Source organism: Mesocricetus auratus, unplaced genomic scaffold, assembly GCF_017639785.1.
Source record: "Mesocricetus auratus isolate SY011 unplaced genomic scaffold, BCM_Maur_2.0 Super-Scaffold_100691, whole genome shotgun sequence".
Classification (NCBI taxonomy): Eukaryota; Metazoa; Chordata; class Mammalia; order Rodentia; family Cricetidae; genus Mesocricetus; species Mesocricetus auratus.
This window is the reverse complement of record NW_024429267.1, coordinates 13,112,812-13,133,529: the sequence shown is the minus strand read 5'-3', so window position 1 is coordinate 13,133,529 and position 20,718 is coordinate 13,112,812. Positions and strand designations below refer to the sequence as shown.

The 20,718-nt window shown below is 39.7% G+C and overlaps 1 protein-coding gene across 5 annotated transcripts in view; it reads left to right on the top strand.

The window, feature by feature from the left end:
• Unc13c (unc-13 homolog C) overlaps positions 1 to 20,718 on the top strand; it is a 449,289-nt gene extending 428,571 nt beyond the window's left edge. For 4 of the 5 annotated variants that reach the window (XM_005073734.3, XM_040739669.1, XM_040739671.1 and 1 more), the window contains 3 exons: positions 15,287 to 15,379; positions 16,381 to 16,540; positions 19,001 to 20,718. In XM_005073734.3, coding sequence (XP_005073791.1) covers positions 15,287 to 15,379; positions 16,381 to 16,540; positions 19,001 to 19,286 — 539 coding nt within the window. In that variant the 3' untranslated portion in view covers positions 19,287 to 20,718. The remainder of the gene's footprint in view (positions 1 to 15,286; positions 15,380 to 16,380; positions 16,541 to 19,000) is intronic. The other variant, XM_040739672.1, reaches the window with a different exon arrangement.

Below are 20,718 nucleotides of genomic sequence, written 5' to 3'. Positions count from 1 at the left end.
TTGAGTATTTTAACTGAATGAGTTGGCAATTTTGCTTAAACATTGTCATAACTGAGCTCAGCTGAAATTAATAGGATCTAGCTCTTACAGAAAAAAATGTCTAGATTCTCCACATTCAGTATGGTGTTAGTTGTTGGCATTTTATAAATGGTTTTGATTATGTGGAGGCATATTTCTACTTAATTTGTTCAGCATTTTATTTATTTTAGTATATTGAACCTTCTTTGCATTCCAGAGATCTTAAAATAGGTTCATTTATTTTACATATATACATTTTCCAATATGTATATATGTGAACTACATGTGTGCCTGGTGCCTGTGGAGGCCAGAAGAAGACATTGGATCCTGTAGAACTGGAGATACAGATGATTGTGAGCCATCATGTGGGTGCTGGGTACCAAATCCCAGTCTCCTTCAAGAGCAACAAGTGCTCTTAACCACTGAACTATCTCCCTAGGCCCAACATCCCTAAGATTTTTTTTTATGAGACAGGGTTTCTCTGTATTGTTTTGGAGGCTGTCAGTCCAGCCCGGCCTCGAACTCAGAGATCTGCCTGCCTCTGCCTCCTGAGTGCTGGGATTAAAGGTGTGCACTACCACCGCCTGGCCCTAAGATCTTTTTAATGTGCTATTGAACTTGTTTTTCTAGGACTTTGTCAATTTTTTGCACCAATGTTTATCAAATCTATTGACCTTTAGTTATTTTTGTTCTTATTGTTGCTATTTCTTCCTCTGGATTTGGTATTGAGATAACACTGACCCTACAGAATGTTTTTGGAAGAATTCCTTTATCTTCTGCCTGGGAGAATAAATTAAAGAGGATGTTTAATGGAATTTAGCACTGCATCTGGTCCTGGCTTTTTACGAATTGCTATTATCGGTCTGTTAGGTTTCCTGATTGTTCAACATTTAGTCTAAGAAAGTAACATTTTTCAACTTCTACCAGACACTAAAAATGCTGTGTATAGCTGTTCTATCAGATACTAAAAATGCTGTGTACAAATGGTCTCAGCTATAGAGTGTCCCTTTCCTTACCTGATTTTATTTGCATCACCCTTCCTTTTCTTAATCTAGCTAGGGGTTTCACTATTCTTTTTCTATGCACAGAGAACCAGCTTTTCCTCCACTTGCTCTCAAACTTCAGGGCATCCATCTACATCCACCTCACCAAGGGCTTTTGTCACTGTTGAAATTCACAATGGAAAGAAAGGTGGGAAAATGCAGTGCTATCCCAAGGCCACTGACATTCACATAAGGTTCCATTTTCCCTTAAACTTGGGAAGTGGAAGCAAGTGAAGACAAGGGCTTGTTAGGAATGAGAACTGTTTGGTCTCTGTATTCTACTAGAGATAAGGACAGCCATCTGGTGTCACCCAGGAGAAAATGGTATTTTCTGTCTCTTCCTGGTTTACCTCTAGACTTCAGTGACACAAACTCCAAGCCCAGCCAAGTCCCCAGCCTCTGCTCTTACTCTGCTCACTAGCTCTTTTCTCTGCTGGCAGACACTGGATAGGCAACTCTTTCTCCAACTCTTTCTCCAACTCTTTCTCCAACTCTTTCTCCAACTCTTTCTCCAACTCTTTCTCCAACTCTTTCTCCAACTCTTTCTCCAACTCTTTCTCCAACTCTTTCTCCAACTCTTCTCCAACTCTTCTCCAACTCTTTCTCCAACTCTTTCTCCAACTCTTTCTCCAACTCTTTCTCCAACTCTTTCTCCAACTCTTCTCCAACTCTTCTCCAACTCTTTCTCCAACTCTTTCTCCAACTCTTTCTCCAACTCTTTCTCCAACTCTTTCTCCAACTCTTTCTCCAACTCTTCTCCAACTCTTTCTCCAACTCTTTCTCCAACTCTTTCTCCAACTCTTTCTCCAACTCTTTCTCCAACTCTTTCTCCAACTCTTTCTCCAACTCTTTCTCCAACTCTTTCTCCAACTCTTTCTCCAACTCTTTCTCCAACTCTTTCTCCAACTCTTTCTCCAACTCTTTCTCCAACTCTTTCTCCAACTCTTTCTCCAACTCTTTCTCCAACTCTTTCTCCAACTCTTTCTCCAACTCTTTCTCCAACTCTTTCTCCAACTCTTTCTCCAACTCTTTCTCCAACTCTTTCTCCAACTCTTTCTCCAACTCTTTCTCCAACTCTTTCTCCAACTCTTTCTCCAACTCTTTCTCCAACTCTTTCTCCAACTCTTTCTCCAACTCTTTCTCCAACTCTTTCTCCAACTCTTTCTCCAACTCTTTCTCCAACTCTTTCTCCAACTCTTTCTCCAACTCTTTCTCCAACTCTTTCTCCAACTCTTTCTCCAACTCTTTCTCCAACTCTTTCTCCAACCATTAGCGGCAGTTGAAAGGAGACGAGCTCCTCTTTGGCCTCCAGGGACCATGGAGTCATCTAAGGGAAGCAAACCTGTAGGTGGTTACCATGGAGCTCCAGCCTGGAGGTAGAGGAGACAAATGCATTTCTGAAACACTTTAATTACCATAATATCTCATTAGCACAGGACCAGAATACCAGAATAATACACAGTTTTTCCTAGTTTTCTGTGAGAACAAGAGATTAATTTGATTGCTTTTGAAGTGGCATAAGAGTAAGAAAATCTCAGAGAAAAAACAGAACCACCACCCCAGACCCCACCAATTTGCCACAGAATAGAGACACAAAGATGTGCCTTAAGAGACCACCACAGCCAAGCATGGTAGCCAGGAGGCTAAGGTAAGAGGACCTCTGTAAGTTCAAGGCCTGGTCTACCTAAGTTCCAGGCCAGCCAGGACTATATAGAAAAACCTTGTCTCAAAATAAAAGTATGTGTGGGGGGTGCCACAGGGCCACAGCCAGTTTGTAAACTATTTCAGTGTTTTGAGTTGAGATTATTCTGTTAACAGACCTGAAGCTTAAGTATTTTCACCTTTTAGATGATTAAACACAAGTATTAGAACACTTTGACATTATTTTGAAATTGAAATAGCATTTTAACCATTATTATAAAATACTACATAGAACACAGAGCCACAGAAAATAAAGTTGAGGACCCCATGATCAACAAAGAGATTTCTTCCTGCTCAGAAGTTCCTCTACATGCTGCTTCAGACAGTGTAATCCTCCCATTTCCACACCTCTCTCCAGTGCCAGCACAGGGCAGTATAGTATGGTAATAGGGTCCGAAGGGCCTTTTAGTTACTCAGGGATAATATTCTGACAGACCTTTGAACCTCAGCCTGGACTCAGGCCTAAATAAACCAAAACCAGCTTTGTTCTCCACATAGTGATACATAAATTCTTCTCTGAAGGCTGACAAGTTGGCAGGGGACCCTGAGTGCTTGCTCCTAGCTAAGGGTTTGAATTCACTGCCCAGGACACAATCCGTGATACCTGCTTGGTGGTGGAACTTGGGAATAAGCAATTAGTAGAAAGCTCATAGTGGCTCAGCGAGAAACTCCAAATCACCAACAGACCCCCATCATCCAGGCAGAGGTTGTCTCATTCTGCCTCAGAGACTGACATCTGAGAGGTGGGTGTCAGGGAGGGCAGTGTCACTGCAGAAGGGTCATTGGATTTTGGAGTTCAGCCTGTCAGCCAGGTCCTCTGTGAAGCTGGCCCAGCTCTGAGGCTGCCCCTGCAGTCACTGGACTGTTCCTCCCCTCCTGAGGCTTCCACTGTTGTCTTTCCCATGATTCATTGCACTGATCTCACTGGGCATTGACTGCCTGTCATCGGCTCTGCTCCTACAAACTCTTACAGATTCATACAGTGCTTTTGTGCCTTGTTTGGGAGTCCCTCTGCCAAGGGGCTGCACCAAACCTCCCAACCTTGGCTACATACGCAACCCACCTTCAGAACCTTTAAAGAATGTAGGCATGTACCTAATAATTTGATTACTAGGTTATATGGGTCTACATTTACATCTGAAAGTACCTAGGGTACCTCTTATACATGGTGAGAGCCAGGAATTACTGACCTAAACAATTTGTAGTGCCTAAAATAGAGGTACTAAATATTTGATGTACACCTAATGAATAAATGAATGACCAAATCCTGGATTCTATCAACTGGGATGATGTTTGACCATGCAGGAGCTTGAAGGGGACCAAAAAAAAGAGCACATTGGTCCTCAATTCCCAGACCAAAAAAAAAAAACTTTAACAATTAGACGTCATACTTGAATTGTTTTAAAGGTGGATCTTTACAGTTCTTAGTAAATCCTGCACTATTAGTGGCAACAGTAGGCTAATCCCAGGTGTTTTAAGCAGAAGGGCATTAATTGGAAGACAGATGTCAGGTCCCAGTTGAGGAGTAGGCCATAAGACACAAAGAGACACTGGCCATAAAATTATTTAGTCAGAGTTTAGACATCTTCAGAATATTGACTCTTATCTCTGCCTGCTCCATGCATGCTTGTTTTATAAGGGATGTGTGTAACATTTTCTTTAGAAAGAGAGAAAATAATTGTAGTGCTCTCTGCCTGGGGAGTCTTCAGTGCTGTCTGAACTTGGAAATTTGCTAGTCATGGTAGTTGTGAAGAATATAGTCTTTAGAAATTCTCTGCACTTTTTTCTTTCTGCTTTTCTCTGATGGTTTCAGACAGTTCTGGTGTGTGTGTGTGTGTGTGTGTTCTGTTTCCATCCTTTTTTTTCGTCAGTTACCAGATGGCATTAAAGATTTTTGGAAGAAAATATGTACTCCCGATAGAGAAATTATTGAATTTTTTCAGTTTCATCAAATCCAAAGGTTACCTTAATTTTAAAAACACAATGTATTCCACATTTCTCTCTCAAAACAATATAATACAGACATGTTATTTGTCTGAAGTGGTGATTTAAAACAAATTAACTAGAGTATTCTACCCACATCAAAACACCAGGACAAAGGGGCATTAATGTTAATAGTCCTTAATATGTCTGAGACAGTGACCACAGCCAGGGTGACCTCCTATATTCATCTCATGGTGGGAGTGTAATTATATCAGTTCATCAGTTTAAAAAAAACTCTTAAGATGCTGAAATGATTGCCTGAGCCCACAGCTCACACACAGTTGAATCAAGATGCAAAGCAAAATCCATGAAATAGTAAAATCAGTGTCTTCTAGCAGAGCTATTTCCATGTGGTTTTATTCTACTTCTCTGTGGGTGACAGGCAGTGAGCTCAAGTAGGAATATCTTTTGTGTGTGTTTTCATTTTCCATAACAGTGATCAAATGGTAGGTTTCCTATGATGATAAGTTGAAGAAAATTGTGTTTATTTCTCCTCTCCAGTCTACACTTTTATATATTCCAAATTCCATGCTCTTGTTTAATACCACATAATGATCAATCAATAAAGTGGACAACTAAACGGAGAACAGGAAGGAAATGGGGTTTCCTGAGGTGCACACTTGAGATTCTCCACTTCAATCGCTCAGTGTAGTCATCTCTGTTTCTCCTTTGCCAAATCTGCCTCATTCTGTTCTTCACATTTCTTTTATCTCATGTCTGTCCTTGCCAATCTCTGTTGGATTAGCCCAGCTTCTGATAAAGGTCAGAACACACACAGAGGAGTTGATCCGTGGATATCTGCTTCCTGCAGAGTGGCTGTGTCCAAGAGGGGCCACAGAATCCCATTTCACTCTTCTCTTGCCACACTAGCTTCTTGTTTTCTGGCTTTTTGTTTTTCTTCAATGAAATCCTGGCTGTGAAGAGAACTCTGCTGCACACCTGGGACCTGGAGCCTGCTGTGGTCCTCTTTGGGTTTGTTAGCGTCATTATCCACAGAAAGGCTAGCTTCTTTTTGATCCTTTTAAATGGTTTTTTACTGGTAGGACTTGCGCATTCAGGCAGATGAGCATTTTGGGTTGATGACAGGAGGGAAGTGAGTCCTGTCTTCCACCTTCATTGGGTACCTATTATCAGATCACTGCAGACACAGCTCAATCCACCCATCGCTGCATGCTACCAATTTTCCTGTACCACTGATCAATTACTTTGCTCCGGTGCTGCAGTCAGTAATTTGAACACACTGGTTATGCTTGGCAGGGTGGGTGGCCTCCTGGTCCAAGTGACAGAGCCACATGAGGAAAGCCTGTATCCTCACAAATGGGAAGGGCACAGGGTTCTCCTCAGGGAACTGAGGTATAATCTCTGCTGTCTCGTGCTTCTCACCTGCTTGGTTGTTCATACCACCATGCTGTTTGACCATTATTTATAACTCATACACAGATTCTCTTCATTCTTCTTAATATGGGTTCATAGTATTCAACAAGAACTGAACTATGTCATGTTCACTGTTTTATTCTTTATTGCACATGTTGTCTAATTCTTAACCCTTATTAAATTGTTACATGTCTTTGTGCATTTAGGTAAATATTTATATAAGATAGATTCATAGGAAAGAAATTCCTAGGCCAATGGTAGTACTAGTTTATTTTTCAGTATAAAATTTTTATTAATTCTTTGAGAACTTCATTCATGTATACAATATATTTTTATCATATTCATTCCTCATCTTCCCCCCAACAGATTCCTTCCTGATCCACCCTGCATCTCTCCCAACTTCATGTCCTCCTTTTTTCTCATTTTTAATAACCCACCAAGATCAATCTGTGATACCCAAGGACCTATAGGTTGGGACCATCCAAGGAGCATGGTGGACCTACCAGGGACCACATACTTAAAGGAAACTTGCACTTCCTCCTTCAATATCTCATTGGCTAGGTGTAGGAGCTCATGAATCCCTCACACTACATGCTGAGATATTTACTATTTTGATTTTACACAGGCAACTACAGCTGATGTAAGTGTATGGGAATAGTCCTGACATGCCCAGAAAACGCTGTTTCTATCTGGTCATCCCCAACTTCTCTCTCACAGTTTCTCTGCCAAGAGACCTCTTCCAAGATGGTCCCTAAGCCTTAAGGTGCAGGGTGGTATAGAGGTTGAGTTTGTAGCTGAGCATTCCAATAATACTTATTCTCTGCATGCTAGCCAGTTGTGATTTTCTATATTAACCACTATACAATTGCACAGAGAGACTTCTCTTAAGAGGTTTGAAATCTCTACAAACATATGGGCATACAGATATAAATTTACAGGGCAATTTGAAAAAAAAGTAATAGGTTCATGAGTTGTTGGCCACATTTTCAGTAGTACTATGCCTACATTTTCTCCAATGGAAATGACCTAATATCAAATTTTTTAAAAAGCATTTGGTTACCCCCATAACTTTCTTGCCACTATAACATCCATGAGCTGTTTTGTCACACCAGTCATTATGATAGCTCATAGGGTTCATAGCTACATAAGATGAAACTACTATGGTAAGAATATCTATTTACATAATGCTTCCTATATATTACATAAAGTTGTAAGTATTGCAACTAAAGAATGACGGTCCTATAGTTTTTATTTTATACCTAAGGAAACTGAAGTGCAGAGAGATTTAGTGACTTTCCCCAAATCATCCAACTAATACATTCTAGGGCCTGGATACAAACCTCAGGCATGTAGTGGAGAGACTGAGATGCTGACTAGCTGTGGTATCTCTGCCCTTGAAAGCAAACAGGTCTTAGCAATGTCTTAGACTATGTAATTTTTTTCCTTTTACAAAACTTCACATAGTATAAAAATCTCAGGTCAGTGTTTCCATCGATGTGATTTTTTTATTGTTTTTTGTAGACAACCTCTATAACTTAAAAACTCTCTTTGCCTCCTTCTTTCATGATAACCAGTATCTTATTTTCTCCTAGACACCATATTAAGTAGAACTCAGCAAACACCTTTGATCTTAACCTGTCTCCCTAGACATTCATAATTAAAGGACTGCCAGGAGCTGCTAGAGAGTAAATCTTGGATTATGAGAACATTTATCCAAATAATTGCTTTTTACAAACTTGAATGCACAGTTTTCTGCATATGTGGAAAGCTGCCCCTACAGCTAAGCCATTTCAGGAGAGAATCCCTCTGGATATAGAGGCTATGCAGAGAACGGTATTCATTGAATTAATTATGGGAAATTTCCACTGAAGTGTATTATTTAACCACTGAGTGAATTACAAAATACTTAAGTTTAAATCCAAGACAGCAGCAAACCTCTGAAAGATGGTTAGTATTAAAGAATTTATCCCTCCTTAACATCTGTGCCCCTGTTCAACCTCCCAATCATCCCTTGCTTCACTTACCCATCATTCCTGTGCTCCTGTTCAATGCCCCACCCCATAATCCCTGTGCTTCTAGCCCTAGCCCTCTGTTAAGCCTCTTCTTTATGCCAGGTGTAGAAACAGGCACACAGGGTAAGAAGCTCATAAGCTGAAGTTGATCAGAGAAAACAGAACCACTAATATTCACCTGATGGTGACAGCACAATATATCCTTTTATTTAAAAGTCATCATTGGAGTTGAAGAGATGGCTCAGTGGTTAAGAACTCATACCATTCTTGCAGAAGACCCAAGTTTGATTACCAGTCCCCATGTCAATAGCTCAAAACTGTCTGTAACTCTAGCTGAAGGGAATCCAGGGCCTTTGGCCTCTTCTGGCACTGGTACTCATTGGTTGTTTTTACTTTCTGACTCTTTTGGGGGCCCACCACCCAACTCCCAAAACAATCACATGGAGACTTATTACTATTTATGAATGCCCGGCCTTAGTTTGACTTGTTTCTTGCCAGCTTTTCTTAAATTATCCTATCTATCTTTTGCTTCTGGGCTTTTACTTTTCTCTAATTCTGTATATCTTTTCTTTCCTTATTCCATGCCTGGCTGTGTGGCTGGGTGGTTGGCCCCTAGTGTCCTCACTCCTTCCTTCCTTGTTCTTCAATCTTTTTATTCCCAGATTTCTCCTCCTATTTATTCTCTCTGCCTGCCAGTCCCACCCCCAACCCTTACTCCTGTCTTGCTGTTGTCCATTCATCTCTTTATTAGATCAATCAGGTGTTTTAGACAAGCAAAGTAACACAGCTTCACAGAGTTAAATAAATGCAACATAAAAAATGCAATACATCTTTACATCATTAAACAAATGTAGCACATCTTAAAATTCTACAGTGCCTACTCACATGCACATAGTCTCACCCAGACAGACACCCATACATATAATAAAATAATTTTTAAAAAGTTTTATGGTCATTGCCATGCTTTGGACCACAGGGTACTGCCAGTCTTGGTTGACCTGTCTCAGAATCGTTTTTCTGGCATAATACTAAAACATTCCTGAGATTTTCAAATTTCATCTATACATAAATACATGAGAAGCAACTGGCTAAATTTAAAAGTCTAGGATCATAAACTCTTTCATAACAGTAGGCCTTGCTTCATTTCCTTCTAGATTTCTCTTTTAGAAGAAAAATAACAGCCTATTGGACTCTCTCTTTCTTCTTAGAGACTTATAAAATTGCATATAGGACATTTTACCCTGTATCTATGAAATTTAACATTCCAACTATCCAGATACAGATGTAGTTAGCACTTCATTAATTTTTCTGAAACAAATTTAAATTTTTTCATTCTTAGAATTCAGGGCTTCCACCTAAATTGCTTTTATTATGCTTGGTTTCTGGCTCCAGATTTCATTCTGGGTTTTGAAAGGGAGAAATTCTTCTCTAAGGGCCTAGGCTTTTGAAAAACTGACTACACAGCAGAACTTTAGTCACAGCCCCCTTTTTTATACAATTTTTTAAATTTAAATTAGAAACAATCTTGTTTTAAATGTCAATCCCAGTTCCCTCTCCCTTCACTCCTCCCCTGCCCTCCACCCACCCCCTAACTCATCCCCTTTCTGTTCCCCAGGGAGGGTAAGGCCTTCCATGGGGGATCTTCAAAGTCTGTCATATCATTTGTAGCAGGGCCTAGGCCCTCCCCCATGTGTCCAGGCTAAGAGAATATCCCTCTATGTGGAATGGGCTCCCAAAGTCCATTCGTACACTAGGGATAAATACTGATCCACTGCCAGAGGCCCCATAGAGTGCCCAGGCATCCTAACTGACACCCACGTTCAGGGGGTCTGGGTCGGTCCTATGCTAGTTTCCCAGCTGTCAGTTGGGCTCCATGAGTTCCCCCTTGTTCAAGTCAGCTGTTTCTGTGGGTTTCTCCAGCCTGGTCTTAACCCCTTTGATCATCACTCCTCCATCTCTGCAACTGGATTCCTCCCTCTCTGCAATTGGATTCCAGGAGTTTGGTTCAGTGTTTAGCTGTGGGTGTCTGTCCAAAGCCCCTTTTTATACTTCATGCATCCTCAGATGAGAAAATGTAATGTATAACTAACCCAGTTATCCTTGCCCACTTCTCAGTGGTCATTGGTCACTGACAGAACCAGTGTTTGAGGCTCATAGCCTCAGTGTGCTCACCTGGACTAGTCAGCTCCACCCCCCTAGCCCCCAACTCCCCCACCTCACCACTACCACCCCACCCCACACTACTGTATTGACTAAGTAACTGCCCAGAAGGAAAGAAATCCTAAGGGGCTCCTTCAAAGTGAGTCTGCCTTACCCACCATTCCTGGTGGGAAGGAAAGCACAGGACCATTTGGAGTAATGCTTAAGCCTCTCACCCCACCCCATGCTCACATTTGCTGGCAATCATGGTAGGTTGAAGCAGATCATGGCTGACTGGCTGCATACAAACAGTTTTCAGCCATCAAGCAAGGTTGAATGATTAGGTTTCTGATTTTTTTTCTGACTTCCAACTTTTTAGGTATGAACAAATAACAGTGATTATTGAAATTCTCTGTCTCCTGCTTTCCAAATCTTGCTTTATTGTTTTTGGAGCGGGAGATGTAATTTTTGTTTTGAAAGTCTGTCCTTTTGTTTAGTTTTTGGAAAGCCTTTTGAGGAATCAAACTATTTGTCTATGGTAGGATTCTTGAACTAAAAATAAGATGATATACTACTGACTCTGCCATGACACAGGAACTTATCAATATCTAACCTCAGCTTTATGTCTAAACCAAACTGGACTTCATGGTTTCCTGGGACTCCACCCATTATTGTAGTAGGTTTTTCTATCTTAAAATAGTTAAAGCTAGGATAACTAAGCTTTTCAGAGCCATTTTTATCTTTTCGTGTATGTGTGTGTGTGTGTGTGTGCAAATACTGAAGCCAGTATAGAATGAATAGATGATAGATAGATAGATAGATAGATGATAGATAGATAGATGATAGATAGATAGATAGATAGATAGATAGATAGATAGATAGATGACATAGTATAGATCCCCTACAGCTAGAAGTGGAAGTGGTAGTTGCTGCCTGATTGTCACTTCAGTCCCATAAGATAATTCCAAATCAACCTTCAAAAGCCTCCTTAGGCACTCCCTCCCCCATGGCACACATAATGATGGCAGCTACAAAATAGGGTATATACCTTAATCCCCATGTTCCTTCACCAAAGAAACATGTTCATTCACCCACAAAAACTTCTGTAACAGTTGGGAGTATACTGAGTTGTTAACTTCACAACCCACAGGAACAACCAAGTTAAGATGGACTGGAGAGAATTTAATAGGAACTATATACAAAGACATAGAGGATGCAATACAGTCAGAAGGGACGGTATGCTATCCTCCCCTTGGCAAAAGATGTACAGGAAGGGAAAAGGTTAAAAGCTACTGAAGAGACTGGTACCTAAAATGGGCTGCTTGTGGAAAATTTTTGTTGTGGGATCTAGCCATCAGAGGGGACCTCACAGGAAAGAACTTATAGAAAATACCTGGCATGACCCACATCCTTTTTCTTGCCAGGATTCTCCAATGGCCAAACCCATCTAGACACTGGAATGTAGGACCTGTGACTGATGTGCATACAGATACAAGCCTCTTGAAGCAAAGACAAAAGGGTGGATAATGAATTCAGAGCCCTGTGGAGAGTAATTAATGCATGTGCTTTTAACATTATCATGTAGTGCAGCTGTAGAAGTAAAGCCAATACATCTGGCCAAAGCAGTCAATAAGAAAGTTAAGTGTCTTCTTTATTACATTAGGTTATTATGACATAGGTATGTTAGTATAGTTGCAAGTCTCAAAAAATTAATTGGAAATATTCCACTAAAAAACCCCATCGCTAAAATTTTCTGATCCTTCTAGTGCAATTTATAAACAGAAAATTTGTCTGTTTTTAAATGGAATAAGAAGAAATACCAAAGGAGAAACTTCCAATAAGTACAATATTTATACAGACAAAATGCGAACTACAGAGGGTAGAGAGATGGCTCTGTGGTTATAAGGGTACTAACTGCTTTTCTCGAGGACCCAGATTCGGTTCCCAGCACATTCATGATAGTTGGCAACCAACCATCTGTAACTCCAGCTTTAGGAGATCTGATGCCTTCTTCTGGATTCTGTGGGAATTGTGTCATGTGGTGCATGTACATACGCAGAGGCAAAACAATACTACACATAAAGCTATTTGTAAATGTAATCAGTATGCAAAAGAGTTGAGATGTTAAAAGAGAAATACCTATAGTAATTTGTGTATGGGAGGGTCAGTCCTACATAGGAAAACTCAAGCATAAAGAGGAAGAGCTATCCATCCAGCACAGGAAAACTAGCACACAGTTATTACCAGTTTACGGATGGTATGAAATTATGTTTCCAAGGACTATCCTTAGATCATGTGAGCCCAGCTGTGTACCCTATGCCCCCTTCCTAATGTCACAGTCTGTGTCCTTACTGTCTTAGTTGTCATTGCTATTAGAAACCATTCAGGAAGAGAGGACTTCCTCCTCCTCCTTTATAAATTTACTCACATGAGTCAGAGCTCTCCTTCTCAATACCAAAAGCAGATTAAAATGGTGACTCTGGGATGGAGGTTATGGTGGTGAACAGCCTCCTATTCTTATCCTAATTTGATTATTCACTAGCTAGAAACCCTCAGTCCCTCAGACCCCCTCAGCTTCAGTTTGAAGCACTAGGAATTCATGTTATACAAATAAGATTCTGGCTCACTGCATATATCATGAAAAGGTTACAAAGCAGCATGCCACACAGCTCCACTCGCAAAAATTAAACTGTGAACAAACTGGTATGAGATAGATGACAGATGATAGAAATGAAGCTTTTAAATCCCTATGACAGCAGTCAGCGATTGCTACAAATATCCACCGTTATCAGCTCGCAAGAAATCAGGTTTCATTATGTCCTTCTTCAGATACAATTTGAGTTTGTTTGTCTTGTCTCCTTCCTTTTCCCTCCCTCTGCCCCACACACTCACTCACTTCCTGTCTGCACTCATGTCACATGTGACCTCCTCCTGTCACCCACCATTTTATTCCCACCTTGTGATTCCCACCTAGTTTCAGAGTCTATGCTCAACTCTCCCAACCAGCTATTTAAATACAAACATTAAAATTTAGAGTCCACATACAAGAGCATGTGCTCTTTTGTCTTGGAAACAGGGTCACCTCACTTGGTGGAAAACTTTTTTCAGTTCTATCATTTTCCTGAAACTTTCACTTTTCTTGGCTGCTTAGGAAAGTTTTGCTGTGTATTTGCGCCACGTTTTCACTATCCATGCTTCTGCTGATGGACAGCTAAGCTGGAGCCATGCCCTGGCTGTTGTGAGTAGTGCGGCAATAAACAGAGACAGGCAACTGTCTCTCTGGTAGGGTATGGACTCCTTAGGGTTTATGGCCAGGAGAGGGATAGCTGGTCATGTGGTAGTTGTGTTTTTAATTTTTGAAGAATTTCCATGCTGACTTGTGCAGTGGTTGCACTACTTTTCTCTCTCACCAGCAGTGGACAAGTTTCCCCCACAGCCCCTCCAGCATTTGTTGTCATTTGTCTGCCTGATCATAGCCATTGTCACTGGGGTGATATGGAATGTCAAAGTGGCTTTCGTTTGCATTTTTAAGTATGGATCTTTTCTATTTCCTCTTTTGAAAACTCTTCAGTTCACCAGCCCACTCCCATTTGTCAAACGTTTTGTGGTTTGGATGCTTAATTTTTTTAATTCTTTATTATGTAATCTAGATATTTCTCTGAGGTACAGCTGGCCAACATGGCTTCCCTTGCTGTGCAGCAAGTTTTTTTGTAAATATTGATGCATTTATTTACTTATTTTACTATGTATAGTGTGTTTTGCCTGCATATATGTCTGAGCACCAGATCTCATTGTAGATGGTTGTGAGCCACCATGTGGTTGCTGGGAATTGAGCCCAGGACCCCTGGAAGAGTAGCCAATGCTCTTAATCACTGAGCCATCTCTCCATCTCTGTGCAGCAACTTTCTAATTTCATATGGTCTTGTGTGTCGATTCTGGGGATTGTATCCTGAGCAACAGGAGTCCTGCTCAGAAAGTCCTTGCCTGTACCTACAACTTGATTGTAACTTCCTGCTTTTTCTCTGGCAGATTCAGCATTTCAGGTTTTCAGTACATTTCCAGTTGATTTTTATGCACGTAAGACATGTGGGTCTAAGTTCACTCCTCTTCCAGTTTGCCATCTGTTTCCTGAACTAATTTCCTTTCCTGCAGTGTATGGCTCTGGTGTCCTTTATCAAAGAGCATCTGCCCATTGCTGTGTGGGTTTATTTCTGAACTACCTTATTCCATTAGTTTACCTGTTGTTTTTTTCTATACTAGTACCATACTTCCTTTGGCTCTAAAACACACAGTATGATTTGTAGTCAGTTATCATGGTACCTCTAGCAACATGCTTTATACTGAGGATTATGTTGATTATGCGGTCTTTCATGTTTCCACACATATTTTGAGATATATCTTCTAGTTATGTAAAGAGTGTCATTGGATTTTATTTTGACACAGGGTCTCCCTACATAGCCCTGGCTGTCCTGGAACTCATTATATAGACCATTATGACCTTAAACTCAGAAATCCACCTGTCTCTGCCTTCCAAGTGCTGGTATTAAAGGTATGAACCACCACACCCACTGTCATTGGAATTTTGATGGCAATTACATTAAATCTGTAGATGACTTTTGGTAACACAGCCATCCTCCCAATATTAATTTCAGCTCCTATGCTGTGTTCATGGGAGGTGGAGTTTAGCATGCAAGGTTGTCTTTTATTTCCCAGGGCTCTGGTGTGTCAAGGTGTATATTCCTTAACAAGAGATTATAAAGCACAATGCAGAGCTGAACATTTTCACTATGGTAGGAATTAGATATCTGGTGAATTTCCACTGAGTTTGAAGTATTTAGTATATGTACTGACTGGGCTTTGGCTAGCTCTACCCGTGCCAGCATTGTAAACTCTGAACATCGATCAGTGTCCAGCATGTGATATTAATAAAAATAATCATTTAATACTTAGGCAAAGAAAATAGAGGTTCATAGGCATATAATCTGAATATTCAAGATATGTTTCTTCTGTTTGCAGGTCGTTCCTCCAAAGATTCTGTAGGCCAGATATCTGTCCATGTAGATGTCACCACCACTCCAGGGACTGGAGAGCATAAAGTCACTGTAAAAGGTATATTTGAAGTTCAGATATAGCAACCCATTAACCTTTAACAACTACAGAAATCATATAAAAACTATCACTTTTCTTGTATATATTTTTAGATGTGATTAAAATTTCTTCAGAAAAACAAATTCTTAAAACATCTAAAGACTTGATATACTGGGGACTAAATTTCAAAAGTGGATTTTATGATTAAACATAGTTTCTCAAACTGACCAATATTTTATGTGACTTTTAACTGATTTTTCTTGTTGATAAATAGCTCAACACAAATGAACCTTGCTTTCCTACCAAAAGGTTTCATTTAATAGCTAACATTTTTACTGAACATTCTCATGTTCTATCTTTATTATAGACTTAGTCATTTTAATATCCATGTTGGTCAGAATCATAGTCTTCCAGTGTATGTTTTTATTCCTTAACTTCTGTAGCTCAGAAAGAATTGTATGACAAGTACATGTGGAGAAATCCAAGCAGTAGTCATACATATATACAGGATCAAGGGTCAGTATCCTTCAGTGTGATTTTAAAAACATGTAAATAAATAGCAAGCCAGAACATACAACTATATTCATTTAGAATTGCTTATTTGAGTTCTGAATTAGGAAACAGCCATAGCATTTGGAAAAGACAAATGAATTAGAAGACCATGATGAAGTTTTGTAAATAATACCAATTTTATAATACACTATGAACTAATTTTCACATAACCATCGAAAGTATGTGCACTGGTATACAATTAACATATTTTCTAAACAGTATATGGTTGGAGCCTCTCTAATGTCTAATATGAAAACCCACAAGGGTTTTAACCTTTTGTTATAAATTTCATTCATAAGAATGCCAAATTGAGCTTTCCTTTAACAGGACATTCCCAGGCATCAAGTATTTCAACTTGTGGAATGTTTCCTTGCAGGTACAATCAGGGCACACTCAAATACAAGTTCTGGGCAAGTGGAGAAGTTAGATTCCACAGAATAGTTTGCTAAAACTTGGCTTCTGCTTTTCAGTGATTGCTATCAATGACCTAAACTGGCAGACCACAGCCATGTTCCGCCCCTTTGTAGAAGTTTGCATGCTGGGACCCAGCCTGGGGGACAAGAGGAGAAAACAAGGGACAAAGACAAAGAGCAACACATGGTCACCGAAGTACAATGAAACCTTCCAGTTGTAAGTCAGAAACAAAATACTGCTCATTCATTAACTGGATGCTAGTTAGTTTGCAGCTATAACCTGATAGAAGAATTGGGATGGACAGTAAAACCCATGGGTGGCCTTCTGTTCTTCGAAAAACAAGCAAGCTAGACATTGATCCCTTTACTTAGCAGCTGTGCATATCAGGCAGTGTTATAGACACCAGAGAGAGGTAGTAGCTGACCTTTGCTTTTATGAAAAATGAAAATGTGTGATTGTCATGGTTGTGTGGAAAGACTCTAAGCTAATATGTTTAAAGAAACAGTATACAATAGGAAAGGGGTGAGACTAGATGACTTTGGTGATGCCTGCAAGGGATGTGCAGTTATTTTGAGGGGGCCTAGAGGGTTTTCCAAATGAAGAGTTGAACTCCAGATGTATGTCTTTAAATGACAGTGTTGGTTGTATAGAAAGTTACAGAACAGTCCAGGCAAGAGATAAAAAAGCTACTTGCCAGGTGATAGCAGGGTCATGGAAAGAAATAGAACATTCTCAATGTAGTTGAATAATTTCCATCTGGGCTAATGTTAAATACAACCCTGTATGACAATTGAGGCCTATTTACATGTCAGTACAGGAAGACTATTAGGGATCTATCTTAAGAGTTTCTATTGCTGTGAAGAGACACCATGAGCACAGCAACTCTTATAAAAGAAAAGCATTTAATTGGGTGCCTTACATTTTCAGACATTGAGTCCATTATCATGGTGTGATATGGTGGTGTACAGGCAAGAGGAAGTGGTCCCATACTCTAAAGAGTGGCTTAAGCATATATGAGGCCTCAGAGCCCATCTCCACAGTGACACACTTCCTTCAACAAAGTCACACCTCCTAATAGTGCCACTCCCTTTGGGGGCCATTTTCTTTCAAACCACCACAGATTTGAAGGCTAGGCACAGAAGGGCATTACCAAAGTTGGGAAAGGGAAAATTAGTAGAGTCATGGACTACAAGATGCCACTACAAAAAGTAGTCAGCCCCTTATGGAAACAGTGGTCTCACATGGAGGAAAACTGCCTACTCAGAGAAGGCCTGTAGCAAAAACTCTGATGCCACCCTTACCCTTTCTGATATCCTTATTGGAGGACTTTTGTTCAAACGTCCTGGAAGCTGGAACATGGAAAACTCTAGCATTGCAGGGCCATGGTCAGCATTCCATTGTGAGGTCAAGGGTGGAACAGATTCCCTGTGAGGAGAAGATACATGACTACAAGAGCATGGTTCTGGTTTGAGGCCTGACCTCTTAGGCAGATGATGATTGACTGAGATGGTGAAAATGACAGTAATAAGTTTTGTTTGGCTATCCCTTGACATGTTAGGAGGCTATTGCAACTATATAATTGGATAACTTGAGAATGTTCTCCCTATAAATCTAAATGAGCTGACCTAGGTCAGCTGTACATCAGGAAAATAGGATAGCAAGAGATTTCCATACAACAAAACATACCTTTAAGAGTGCTGTGTTTTGACTAGTTCACTTTCCTGTACCTTGCACCTTCAATTCCAGCATGCATAGGCAAGTGGGTCTGTGAGTTGAAGACTAGCTGGGTTTCTATAGTAAGTTACCAGCCAGCCAAAGCTACATAGTGAGCCCCCCGTCTCCTGCATCAAGAATTACTAAAAACCCTAGTAATTCTGCTAACAAACCAGCTCACAGGACTGTAGCCTTCCACTTCAAATCACACAAGAACCTTGATCTAATTTAAATGTCTTTAACATATACAACATCTATTTTCTGGAAATAACTTGGGCAAAGATTCAACTGTAGTATCTTGAGATATCATAACCAATGTTCTTGGGAAAGTCAGAATTTTTAACACATAAAGCCACTCCTGTCTTGTTTTGCCCTTTGATTCTTACCTATCTGGGTACAGTATTATTGTTTGTTTGTTTCATTTTATTTCAGATTGCCTCTAAATAAATACCCAGTTTAGCAGCCAGTGTCACTTGTAAACAAACATCTGGCTGCATAATTCCCTGCACCCCATCCCTCACCTCCCTGACATGCCATTCTTCGCAGCAAGCTGTCCTCAGATGTATTAATACAGGCTAACTGTTGTTAAAGGGCAGGAAAAATGATGTATTCTAGAGATGTTCACTAATTTTAACATCTTTGGAATGGTGTTTCATTGCCCATTCTGAGAAAAGAGTCCTGGATAGAAAATTTCCCTGGGAGTCAGAAGTAAAGATTCTTAGTGACTTACAAGGAAGTATCACAGATATTCTTCTAACAGTTTCCATTACCCAGGTTCTATTACTGTTATCAGTCCAGGGCCTCTGTATCTACTAAACACAACATAATACTTTATTTCCCATCCCTATTTAATATACTCACCATCAATGAAGTAAACAGATACAGGCATCTTAGGACATGTTTAACAGAATTTCAAGCACCATGAGTAAAAGTTTGGCTCATTTGTGTCTTTAATTCATACAGCATTCTGGGTAATGAAAACCGCCCAGGAGCCTACGAACTTCACCTCTCAGTTAAAGATTACTGCTTTGCCCGGGAAGATCGAATAATTGGAATGACAGTCATTCAGTTACAGAACATAGCAGAGAAAGGGAGCTATGGCGCTTGGTACCCTCTTCTGAAAAATCTGTCTATGGATGAAACTGGCTTGACTATCCTCAGAATACTCTCTCAGAGGACCAATGATGATGTCGCTAAAGAGTTTGTGAGACTTAAATCTGAAACGAGGTCTATTGAAGAGAGTGCCTGAAACAAATACTTCGAAAATGCTGTCTTTGAGCATTCATAACTCCCATTGTTTGACCCTTACATGCATGTGAAAATACATGGGAATGTTTAAATCCATTGCGTTTTGATGTTTGCCACTCACAAACTGTAATGTCTACAGATATGTGAAAAACTTTTATACTGATTCTGGTCTTTGAGAAATAAATGTTCCATGAAGTGCCAAAATTATGATGTAAAGTGAAATATAAAGATTTATCTTTTACAATGTTCTTCTCATTACTGATTTCTCCTCCATGAAGTAAACTAAAAAAAAAAGTCTTGAGTTTGTTCATTGGTTGTCCTTGTCGGATTGATTTAGAGTGACCTACCAGAAGTATCCATGACTCAAATTCTGTTTTGTTTAACCTTACCTTACTGTAGACATCCCATAGATCCAGTTTTCTACTACACCTAGAAATGCAGCAACTTCTAGAGAGTTTGTAATTTTATAGTTGCAGATATATTGTGATGACTTTTGCATACAAATTACAATAGAAAAGGTGGGAAGTATTTTATGCTGACCAGTTCCCAACCTTTCTAAAATATCACTGTGAAGAAATGCTTTCGAAGCAAACTTACATAAAGCAATGCTAAATAGTTTGTTAATGTTTGATACCTTGATGAAACTGTGTTCTTTAAAAACTGCCAAGGCACCCATCACATTTGTAATTTAAAAAAAGAAAACAATGGTAACCTGATGCATTTGCCATGTAGCATCATGTCTCAGCTTTATCTTATTTCGTTGTTTGGGAAGTCATGGAATGCAAGGACAGTTTAAATTTCCTGTGATAAGGACCTTGTTGACCGGAAAATACTAATATTATATTTATGAGTACTTAACTCTACAACCAGATATTTCTTTTAAAAATACTCAATGGTTTATGCTGAATGAAGCATTATGATATATTGCAGAAAAAACAAAAGTCACATCTTCATATATATTTAGGAGGGAAAATATAAAATAAAGTCAAAGTAAATTTGCTCATGGTTTTTGTCACTCATGTTCTTTATATGCCCCAAATGCAACTTGGATATCAATACTTGCATTGTCTGGATTTTTATGATTTGACTTTCCAGAGTCTGTGTCTAAATATTTGGCTGTAAACATCACTTTGTCATTGTAACTTACAGCTACAGTTGTGAGTGAACTCCCAACACGTTCAGGAACAAGAAGCTGTAATGTTGAATGTGTTAAGTAAACATGCTGGTCTAGTATGTGAGGAGCAGAAGTAACTAGTGTCATTCTTCTCAACCATTCTGCTACTGGGCCTGAAAACACATAGGCTGGTGAGATTGGCTAATTTGTGTTAAAATCTTATGTGATTGCTTTGTTAGTGACTTTTCCAAATGCCTCGTATGATGCAATCTCTGGCATATGCATTAATAAATGGATGTGTATTGAGCTCATGCAACAA